Source organism: Mercurialis annua, linkage group LG6 (assembly GCF_937616625.2).
Source record: "Mercurialis annua linkage group LG6, ddMerAnnu1.2, whole genome shotgun sequence".
Taxonomy (NCBI): Eukaryota; Viridiplantae; Streptophyta; class Magnoliopsida; order Malpighiales; family Euphorbiaceae; genus Mercurialis; species Mercurialis annua.
In genome coordinates this window covers 437154-449824 of record NC_065575.1, presented here as the reverse complement: position 1 = coordinate 449824, position 12671 = coordinate 437154, and the positions used below count along the sequence as shown (strand labels likewise).

Sequence of the window (12671 nt, the reverse complement as noted above, 5' to 3'; positions counted from 1 at the left end):
GAATTTAAAATTAGGTTTATTCACCCAAAAATACCAAAACTATTTTTTTTTGTCAGTTATAGCCAAACCTTATCTAAATATTTCAGCTGACATGTCAGCCAATTGCTTAGTTGGCGGTGACGTGGACGACACGGTGTCAGAAAAACCGGTTCGATTGAAAAATGACTAAAAAAGAAACAGAACATATAAGGTTTGGCTAAATCTGGTGATTTTTAAAGGTTTGGCTATAATTGACACAAAACGTATAGGTTTGGCATTTTTTGGTGATTAAGCCTAAAACTAATCATCATTCAAAAATTTAATACTAAATTTCTATAATTTTTATTATGTTAACTAACATACTCATTTTTTTGAATGATTATAATCATTTAATATATTTTTTAAATATCTAATTTGTAGTTAAATTTATCATTTTAAATAACCAATAGTCTGGTTTTATATTTATGTAAATCGTATCAAAGCTATTCATTTATTAGTCAAACGGTCACACTGATAAAAGAAAAATCAGGTGAACTAAATTATCCAGGTCTATTAATATGCTATTCATGTATGAGTAAATACTATAGCATATTATCGCTCTGGATAATTTTCTCATACATAGCATATTATAGACCTGGATCCCCCATTTGAAAAGAAAAATCAGGTGAACTAAATTTACCACATAAAAATATAAACTAATATGTGACGGCTGACTTTAGTTACTTACTACTGATAATTAAGAATTTCTCCTCCGGTTGAAGAAAATCGAACCAACCTTTTCTTTTAAGTGGGAACAAAGGCAAGCCCAAATACTGAAGCCTACAAACTAAATTGTGTGGCCCAAAATAATGGAGGCTTTCCAAAACAGAACCTAAAACAATTTAGGGATTTTACATAAATACTAAAAAAATAAAAAATATTTATAAAAATATTACTTCAAATTATCCTTTACAAACAATATTATTTTTTTAAAATATTTATAAAAATATTTTCTTGTATACAAAAATATGATTTTGTATACATTCGTACAAATTTTATATATACACATATAATATATATATACAATTTTATTATATATAATACGAATTATATATTTTTTTTTCCAGAAAATTCAGATATGAGAATATCAAATCTGAAATTTTATATTTGAAATTTTAGATCTGATATTATCAAATCTGACAAGCGGGAAGAAATGGAAAGCAGCGACAACCCTGTGGAAGACTAGCGGGCGGCGGCGGCATGGAAAGCTAACGAGCGGCGAGCGAGTAGCAGGGGCGGCATAGAGAAGGTAGCAGCGGCAAGTGGAGGAGAAGAACAGCATGGTGGTGATTTTGTAAGGTGAATATTGATGTTAGTGGTAGTGTTAATTGAAAAAAATAAGAAAATAAATTAGGATTTTGAAAGATATATAAGATGAAAGAGTAAAAGAAAATAGTATTTTCTTAAATTAAAAAGTTAAATTAGATTATTCGTAAAGAAAAAAATAAAATAATTTTTTTGTAAATATTTCACTCTTTTGTAGTATAAAGTGTAATTTTCCATTATAGTAATTCATCATCAAAGACAAACAATAAAAGCAAAATATTTTAATATTTTTTATATTTATTAGGCTAAATCTATTTTGGGTCCTTAAATTATACTATTTTGATTCACATGTCTTTCAATTTCTATTTAACTTTTTTATATCCCTAAACTTTTTATTTTTGGTTCATTAGGTCCTAAACAGAGATTCATTTAAGGACTAAATCAACCAAAAAATAAAATTTAGGGACCTGAGGAAGCGAAATAAAAGTTGAGGGACCTGGTGAACAAAAAAAAACAAAAATTTAAGAACCTAAGAAAGCCAAATAGAAGTTGAGGGATCTGATGAACCAACACTGTATAGTTTAGGGACCTCAAAATAGGTTTAGCCTATTGATTATAACTTAAAGTTTTATTTTTTTATTTAAAAATCAAATAATATAATCCTAATTTTTAAGAATTTAATTTAATATTATGTATTTTTAATGTTAGTCAAATGAGTTAAAAGACTTAATTTATAGATTAAATTTTAGTTTAATCTTTAAATTTATTTTTAACATACATATAAATTAAAAATATATGTTTATAAAATTTAATAAATTAATAAATTTAAATATCTTTTAATATATTTATATCTTATTTTATTCCTTAATTAAAATTTTAATGTTATTTTTTTAATTTTAAAAGGTAAGAAAAGTAAGAAAAATAAATTAAAATAATTAAATTAAGAAATTAAGAAAAAATATAATATAATTAATTAAGTAGTTAGATCTCATAGAAATATAAATTTTATTTATATTTATATCAAAAATAAATTTAAAGACTAGATTAAAATTTAATAGTATTAATTAATTGTTTTTAATTTAGTTAATTAATACTAAAAAATACTAAAATATTAAAAACAAAATAAAAATAAATAATTATTTGATTTGATTTTTAAACAAAAGAGACAAAACTTGATAGCAGACTCCGCTATTACTTAATTGAATACTTCTTTCCAAGCCAATAATTTGATTTCCTCTAGTAATGCAACTCAAAAATGTGATAGTAGTATTTTTCAAATAATTATATCGAAGATTGTTGTGTAGTTATTTTCGGTAAATATAGTATTTTTAAAAATTATTAGACAAATAATAAGTTTGTAATTTTAAAAAATGGATATTTGAAAAAACTCGAATTATATTCCTAATTTTTGCAAATAAAACTACAACCACCCTAAATTAAGATAATTATCTTATAAGCTATCTTATACTTAAACTTATCTTGGTCTAAGTATTTATAAAATAAACAAACCACCATACAATTTATTTAATACCCTCGTGTTAATTAAGTAGCTCAAAACATTTTGAGACTTTGTTCGCTCAATTTATAAAATGGAGGTCCAAACAAAAAAATTGTCTTTTTGATTGTGATATGAAAATAATAGATATGTAGTTAGTGAGACCAACTATTAAATGCTATTATACATATAGATGGGGAGGCCTATTGGGTAATATATAAAATATGAATATCTTAACTAATATATGCAAAATGTCAAAAAAATATTAGTTGGTTGGTTATTTGTATGTGTTTGGATCTATAAGTTTAAGAGTTGGTGATGGGAAGAAAGTAAAACGAAGAAGACAATAGACATGGAACTACCTTACTATCTCCATCCCTTCACATGAAAATTGTCTCTTTATAGTTTGGCCTCAATCACCACTGACCCATAACAACACATTGCATCTCATGTGTTCCATTTTAAAGCTTGATTAATGCTTTCTCCAAAATTCCAGTACATCTTTTCTATGAATAACCATAACAATATGTATGTTCAAGTGGTCCGAATCGAGACAAAATTGAATTTATATAAAAATATTAAAAATATAACTCAACATTAATTAAGTCAAGTTTTATTTTGAGATTTTCGAGTTAATGTTTGCATTGAATTTGAATATTTAAATATTTTTATTTCAAAAACCCGTGAAATTAATCATATATAAAATAATTTACCTTTTTATCATAAATATGCATATCCTTATAAATACATTTGTTGGTTGTTCGTATGTGTTTGGATCTATAAGTATATCCTAAATCTCACTATACTCCAAATCATACCTCATATAAAATGAAGTGTATACTGTCAAAATTATAATTTTGAACATGTGCATTGTCTTTTTTTTTTTATCATTTGGGAGGTAGATTTTTGATGTTTGTGTGAAAAAATTTAATCTCACGATTATAATAGAATATTGTCTGAGTCACATACTATTTAAATTACAATTCATCGGTTATTAGAACTTTTCAACACTTGCCTTCAATGCATATGTTTATGGTTAGCAGTTTAATTGAGTATAGTAAACGCTAATTTTATTTATGTAAAACCAAGGATATACAATTTGCATCTCAATAGTATTCCACCAATTAAGCTGACTAAACTCTTATCCAATTATCAGTCTAAGTAAACTTTCATAAAGCAAATTTAAATAGGCAAGCACATGACTCTCCAACTATCACTCGTGTATACTATTCTCTCTTAAAATTCATATATTTAAAAAATTAGTTACTGTTTGAATTGAAGATATAATTAATAAAATTATAAAAATAACGTTAAAGTAATAAAAAAATAAATATAGCAATTAATCACTCATGTTATGAAAAGGTATTTTATTTATATTTGACTTTTTAATTACAATATAGAAACACAATTTAAATCTAAAATTCACATGTCGAGTTATAATGTTCCTATTATTTAAACTATTACTACTTTCTACTTAAAACATGCAAGAATGAGATGAGATGAGATGGTGGATACATTGTATTTATATATTTGTAATTTGTGTTTAGATTTGTATTTAGCATTTTTGGATTTCATGTATAGTTCAAGACCCAACACGAGTGTTTATCTCATGCATTGGTTGTGCCATGTCATAATTACAACAAGCCAATGAGAATTTGCGATAGGGAATCTTTCATTTATTACTTAATTTTTTTATTATGAATTTTTCCACATGGCTAACGCATCATTGGTTTGTTGCACGAATGACATGGCGCAACGGTTGCGTGCAATAATTTTTCGACCCAACACACATACATTGTATATCACGTAAACATGTGAAAGTAATAAATAGATGAAATGATCATAAAAACTGATAAAAATATGCATAAACCTAAATATCTAAAACTCTCAACTCCACGTCTTCATTTGAGTAATAAGAATTTATATCTTTACGAACAAAAAAAGAAGATAAATAGAATATCTCTATGTAATGCTTTACTGGTTTTGTTGGTCACAGTCATATACTACTTTAAGTTTAACTTTACGTGTAGATACTTTAATACATTTTGACCATATTTGTATCAACGTAGCCGTTCATTATTTATCCTTAAAAACAAGAATTTGTAGAAAAACTCATAACCAATCGCTCCAAATCTGCAAGATAAGGATGAAGGCATTGGCTTAATCTTGGTACGTGTATACGTATTTCAATGGTAGAAGAAGAGAAATCAAAATTGAAAAGGGAGAATTGTCCTTCTATCCATAATTTCGTACCGCTTGATCAATAAAATCTATTTTTATTTATTAAAATCAAATAAATTTAGATACTTTAAATATATCTAGATTTTTATGTCGTTTTTTTTATTAAAATTTATCCTGCATCAATTAAATATAAAATAAACTACTTAGTCTTTGCCTGATCAAATTTAATTTTTTTTAAATTTCTTGTAAATTGGAGTTACAATAAATAATTGTTATTACCACCCCGTTAATTTAAAAAGTGCAAAACTCATATGTGCATTGGTGCAAATTGATATTTTAAAAATCAAATGGATGAATAAATCAGTGAGATTGTTGATTTTCGGTTTAAAATTATAAAAAAAAAAAAAAAAATTGGACATAGTTCATGGTCAAATTACCAGTTCAACCGCTAGTTCAATCATATTAACTGTTGATAATGTCTGATTTTTCGATCCAATCTGTATTTTTAATTTTTTAATGAATTGGGCTGGAGAGCTGACCAGCTTCTGATTCAACTGGCGTATAGTCCTATTCGGCTTTTCCATCATGGGTGCAAATTCATTACTGATTTCAAGAGATTTTTGGGTGCGCAACTTGCATATACAAATACATAGCAAAATCAGCTAGCATCACACAAGCTTTCTTTTGTGTTTTTCCATCTTTCTCTCTTCCAGATCTTTTGTTTTGTGTAACAAGATTCGTTGGAAGCACCAACTTGATATTGTTGTGATTTGTTTTATCATAAGTAGGGGTGTGCATTCGGTTCAAACCGAACCGAACCGAACCGGATTTTGGCTTTTTTAAAAAACCGAACCAAAATTTTAGGAAAAGAAAAAATTTCAAACCGAACCGAACCAGTCGGTTCGGTCGGTTATTTTGGTTTGGTTTACATAGAAATCTGTCTGAAATTGTTTTTAACTCAAAAACGAACCGAACCGACCAACCGAAATTTCTTTGAAATCTCAAACCGAACCAAATTTGTCGGTTCAGTTCGGTTTTTTGGTTTCGGTTCGGTTTTGCACACCCTTAATCATAACAGAGCGTTGCACTTCATACACAGATGGATCTTTAAAAAAAACTGTGTGATAAACATGAATTTAGCGGCGGAGCCACTTCCAGACATGGGCATGCACTCGCCTTAGTCAAATTTGATTGGAAAAGTAAGTTTTTTGAAATAATATTTTAACGATAAGCTCCGCCCCAATTAGTATGAAGAATTGTCCGTTAAAATTTTTCTCTTTACAATTCACTTCCCGATTAAATTTTTTGACTATGTCACTGCTAACTTGAGGGGAGCCATTCCCCTAACTTGATTCGCTTTCTATTTGGAAACCTAGTGGTTAATTCAATTTTATTATTTCAATTAATGTTTCCTTTTATTTTTATATACATTCATGTATTAATATGCTAACAGAAAATATTGTGAGCGTGAGAATAGAGAAAAGGTTAAATTAATTAAAAATGGCAATCTATTAACAAGCCGAATAATTACACTTTGCCATGTGATTATGTCACCAACAACAAAAAAAAGATACTGAAACTGTGCAAAATCCGGCAATTGAAATCCATCTCTTTGAGAGCAGAAAACATGCCAAGCCAAGTAAATATGGCAGAACTCTTGCCATTTTCCTTATTTCCTCTCTTCCATCCTGCTTCTAAACACCCATTAATCAACCAAAACATAACCAATTACCAAAGAGACAGACTAAAAGAAAAAAAAAACATTTTGTTTTCCTTTGTATTTCTAGTATCTACTCGATAAGAATCTAAATTGGTAAGTGATAGCCAAGAGGGTTTATTCATTTTTTGAAGGGATTTTTTGTCTGCAACTGTATTATACTTCTTGATGATTCTCTTCTTGGGAGTTTATAGGAAAACAAGTGTCTTCTCCACCGGTGTTCCATAGGAAATGAGCATAATTTCCTGCATAGTAGGTGTTTGAAGGATCTGCATTAATGGCTTCCAAAAATGTTTCTTCTGCTGCCCATAGATCGTTTCTTACTCTCCACAGAAAGTTTGCATATTTACTGTAGGCTTCTGCATCTGCTGGCTCCACCGCTATCGCTCTCTTAAAGTACTCTTCTGCTCTGCGCACCAAAAATCAAAAAATATCAGAACCATTTCTGTGCATACATTCAAATTCAACTACTAGTACTTTTATGCAAGTTTATGAAGATTGAAAAGCACGCGCACTGATCAAAGATATTTTCTTCACTTATAAACACCACACATTCCCTATCAAACATTCAACAAAATACAATACTGACAGAGACATTTACAACTTGACATTTACAACTTGCTAAAATATCAACTAGGTAGTAAGAAACAACGGAAAATGAGACTTGAATACGGATACAGACGCCCTAAAACAGTGTTATTTTAAGATTTCCTACGTTAAAAATGAAGATTTATGTCCGAAACGTCAAGTTTACTACACGTTTCTAAAACAGAAAATGTTTATGGAATAAGTACCCATGTTACCTTTATCAAGTTAATAATATAAAAGTTTGTTTGAATTTAATTACAAGAAAGATTGGTGAAGATCTATACCTGTCATAATCTTGAGCAACCAGGCAGAGAAATTGAGCATAGTTGGTAAGGAGGAGAGGATTATTAGAGTCATGTGATAAACCAGTTTGATATAGTAACTCTGTCCTTAAATAATCTGAGTAATCATCCGCTTCCACATTTGCTTTGATTGGTGAAACCAATCTCTGCATACTTTCATGATCAAGAGACGGATCTTGCATTTTTCGAGCTTCGTCTACAATCGAATTCCATAAACTTAACTCTTCTTCTCTAGTTACTTCCCCTGAAGTCACTGGAGATGACAATTGAGAAGCACCATCTGGGACTATTCTAAATTGATTCGACCGATCGAACGAATCACCCCCATCAGTTCCACTCCCAATAGGCCGAACCTTACCACCGCCGCCATTGTTACCACCGACAGAAGTTGATTTACCGCCGGAGGAAGAGATTGAGAGTGACTTAACCGATGAAGAATCAAACTTTTGATTATGCTGATCTTGAATTTCTTGAACATACATAGTTTCTGTAGTGGCTGCATAAGCAGCAGGTGGTGGTGAGGCTGCAATGGCAAAATTACTACCCATAGAATAAACTGTGAAGTTAGCAAGCAAAATCATCACATAAACCATCAGAGTGGGTGTATGTGAAAATACTTGCTGAAACAACCAAACGAAGGAGGCGTGCATTTCTTTCTGTACACGAACGAGAACCCCTTGTAAATCTTCAGTGAATAATAACTCTCTCATTTGCAAAGTGTAGCTATGAAGCTCACTGATTATGAAAACCATGGAAGAGAAGGCCTTTCTCACAGAACAGTAGGCAGATTCCCCGGCTTCTCTAAACCCTTCTTGCCACTGTAATTTCCTCTTTATCATTCTGAGAGAGAGCGGGAGCTCAACGCTGTTTGCTTTCCGTTCAATACTTGACGGAATTACATCTCTCTCGCACCAATCTGGAGGTTCCTGTTGGATTTCTAGCCATAGCGGCTCAACCGAATCGAGACCGAACCGTCTCTGATTTTGTACAATTGAAGAACCTTTAACACTGATACTGCTAAAATTATCTGCAGAATCCAATTCTCTGCTTTTATTGACTCTGTCTTGGTCGTGTTCGTCATCAGAAAGCTGGAATCTGAGAGCCAATTCTTGAATCTTCTTGGAAAATTCTTCGTCTGAAAAAGCGTCTAAGCTTGTACTGGAAGCTCTTTTAACAGTGTTGGTTCTCGATTTCGGATACTCAAACGACCGAGACCGGTGAAGATTCGTGGGAGACGTACCGAACAGAGCGAAACGGTCCAGTTTCTGTACGTGTCGGCAAACGAGAGGTCCGGCATCAGAGCGGCACCGTCTTTTCGAAGCTGAAGAAGAAGGGGATGAGATAGCAGAAGCTAGGGTTTGAGAAGAGGAGGGAGAATGAGGTACAATTGGCTGTGACCATTGAAAACTAGCCGCACCTGCTGCTACTTTAACTCCCATTTTACTGAAGCCAAAAGCTAAAAGCTTTTTGTGGAAGCTTTTAGAGCACCAAAAAAGGCGAAACAGAGACTGAATTAAAGAATTGGAATCTGAATCATCAGATCTAACACCAAAATTAGCCTCTTGATTTTCTTTCTGAATCTACTCCCACCTGAAAATCAATTAAATAAAACAAACTTAATGAGTCATATGAACCAGAAAATCATAATAACCAATCATTACTCTCTTCTCCCCCATAAAAACAGGATCAAGAAAACGAAACTCAAAAAGAATGGCACATGAATCGAACGCAATTGAGAGAGAGATCCAAGAAGTGAATTAGAATTTCAATTTGAATATTAGAAACTGACTAAATTAGAAAAGATTTGCACCGACCTCGACGGAATAAATTAGAATTGTTTATAAAAATATCGGCGGTAGGAGGCGGTTCCGACGAGGATGAGTTGAGTTTGGTTGAAGAAGAGAGAGAGAGAGGAGTCAAGAGTATCTTTATATACACAGAGACTCAGTTAGCTCTCTTGCATGCTTCGTAAATCAAAACAAAAAAATCTAACAGAGAGATGCCAGTTAAAATTTAGTGTAGATTGAAAAAATCACTTCCAGTATATTTTCCTATCGAAATTACGGGGAAATCAGGTAGCCTGTCACTTGTAGACAAAGCTGAAGTTTTCGTAATTTCTTGGTATATTAATATATTTATAATCAATAACAAATGCACCCCTTGCTTACTTTTGCAACTTTACCCTACTTGTAGCCTTTTATTCATTTTAATTTAAAGAGTAATTTTATTTATTTAAATTTTTATCTATAATTCATTTTTAATTATGATAAAATTTATTTACATAAATTAATTAAATGATAATTGTGCCCATTTGATAATTTAATAACCAGTTATTGTATAGTAAACAGAATAACTATAAAAAAATAAATATAAACAAAATAATCATTCAATAACTACCAAATGAACGAGATAAAACTTAATTTTTTTTAAGTGAAGAGAGGTAAAACCTTTGCAACTTTACTAGATATATTAATTCAATAGATGATATTAAAACTTGGTAACAAAATAATAATGTACAAACATTAAGAGGGTAAAATTACAAAAACAAGTCAAATATAAGGCCCTTTTTATGATTTAGGATTTTATAGTATTTGTCAGATCGGGTATTAATATAGTAGATGATATTAAAACTTGGTAACGAAATAATTAAAATAAAAACATTAAGAGGGTAAAATTGCAAAACAAGTCAAATATGAGGCCCTTTTTATGATTTAGGATTTTTATACTAGTATTTCTTAGATCGGGTCCGGGTCTACTGCCACCACGCAAGGTAAGTGGGCAACGGTGGCTTTTGAGTCCTATACGGCAACTTTCACGGGTATTTGGATCTGATCTGGCCGGTTTAAAGACGCCACGTGTTTAACCGCCTTCCACCTCTCTATTTAATTGGTCTTCTGAAACCGTGATTTTTCACCGACTCTCTGCATACCATCGACCCACGTGTCAGTGACATTTTTATTTTAGGGAAAAGGAGCAAATATGCCCCTATCGTTTAGTGTATGGAGTAAATAGTCCCTCTTTAAATTTCGAATCTCAATTAAACCCCTAACGTTTCAAAATAATATCATATAAGTCACACTACGAGACACGTGTGAAACACGTAAAGCGACACTAGTAATATAAAAAGACTAAAAAGGTCTCTAAACTTTCGTTTGGAAAATAAAATGATTTTTAAGTTATGTGATTTTATTACCGAGATATTAAATGATATTGATATTCCACGTAACCATGAAGTAATGACAAAGAGCATTTCGTTGACGATGTTAGAGAAAGGAATTTAGATGTGTTGATTTTGAAACTTTAGAGGGTTTAATTGAGATCAAAAATTTATAATGGGCTTATTTTCTTCTGAACTAAACTATAGGAGCATATTTGCTCTCATCTTAAACCATGAAGACATATTTGCTTCTGTTTGGCCACGTGGAATATGATATGAACATTTCACGTATGCAGAACTAACGTTTTATTACGACGTTACACAGAGACGCTTATATGATCTGATTCTGAAACGTTAAAAGTTTAATTGAGATTCTAAATTTAAAAGGGCCTACTTGCTCCATAACCTAAACGATAGCGATAGGGCATATTTACCCCTTTTCGCTTTATTTTATACCACTCTCCATTTTAATTGAATTTATATTGCGAATATCATAGGATTAATTGTGAAAACAATTAATGTATTTTAGCGTTGTTTACAAGTATTATAGTACTATAAATTTTAAAATTTAATAAAACATATCATTAATTTTTCTATTATTAGCAAATCACATCAGCATATTTTTCATTGAAATAACTGATCCAACTCATATTTTAATATCCACATCGTTTTTCAATAAAAATTAATTGGTATTTCAATTTATCAAAAATTAAAAATTGAGGGAAGATTTTGTCAAACTCTATAATTCACACTTAAATTTATAGTTTTATTTGTATTTAACTCGATATCGTACTTCCTCTCTTAATATTCTTTTAAAAAAATATTTTCATTCTTAATAACATATCTTATAAAAATAAGAAACATAAAGTAAAATATTAAAAATATATAAACTTTATTAAATTATTTTATAAATAAAATAACATTTGTCTCTGTGTAATATAATAATAATTTTCTGTTTTTTAGTATTTTTTATTTTTATAATATATTAGTAATTATTTGATATTTTTGTCTTTTATTATAAATTTCTTTTAGTTTTTTAAAATGTCAAAAATAATACTATAAAATACTGATACATATTTTAATTAATGGTTTCTTTTGGTAAATCAAAAGATTTTCTTAGTTTCTTTCCATTTCGGTATGAAACATATCAATAACAATTTTATGACGAAGTTTTATTAATAGAAAATACAAAATGAAAAATTAAGGGGTTTTAAAGAAGATATGAGATGAAAAAAAACGTTTCAAACAAAAATTGGTGATGTAATTACTAATTTTGTCATCTGAAAATAAAATAACATGTGCTGCGTTGCGTGTATACGTCTCAATCTCATCTCCAAAGAGGTACTCAAATTTTATATTGAATACAAATCAGTGCTTTGTTAAAGAAAAACAATACTACAAGATATCAATTTATTTGACACTCCTGATATATAGCATTCACACTTCTTTTGTTTCAGAATTGAACAATATCGTCTTGAAATTTTATTTTTGTTCATTTTTTATGGATCCGGCCTTCGTAACGGGTCATGAATCTGTCACGACCCATTTTTATATAGACGCGACTGGCGCCAGAATATGAGTATGGCTATACCAAAATCCGTAACTAGCCTTACAGATAACCACTCAACATATAAACCTGCAAGAAAACCACTGTTCGGAGGAATCGAGACTTTAACCAAATCTAACAGTTTATATAAACAACATATAATCCAATAGAATAAATCAAATAACAAGTATTAGACAAGTAAGACTTGTAACTACTACTACGGTCTAAGAATAAAATCACTTTAATACTTTATTAAAAATAAAGTAAAACCTCATAAGAATTAAAGAATCGGAGACCAGCTGACTCGATCAAATTCATAACCCTGGAAAAATTGGGAAAACAACAGGGTCAGATATACTAAAATGAGTTCATACAACTATTTATATTTATTAAATGAAAAC

The 12671-nt window shown here is 30.0% G+C and overlaps 1 protein-coding gene across 1 annotated transcript; it reads right to left on the bottom strand.

Moving 5' to 3' along the window:
- Nucleotides 1-6450: 6450 nt before the first annotated feature.
- LOC126686874 (uncharacterized) lies at nucleotides 6451-9547 on the bottom strand. Its single transcript, XM_050381155.2, has 3 exons — nucleotides 9382-9547; nucleotides 7550-9157; nucleotides 6451-7086 (listed from the first exon to the last, which is right to left on the bottom strand). The coding sequence occupies exons 2-3, from the start codon at nucleotides 9004-9006 to the stop codon at nucleotides 6834-6836; spliced, it is 1710 nt and encodes a 569-aa protein (XP_050237112.1). The 5' UTR covers nucleotides 9007-9157; nucleotides 9382-9547; the 3' UTR covers nucleotides 6451-6833.
- Nucleotides 9548-12671: the final 3124 nt, after the last annotated feature.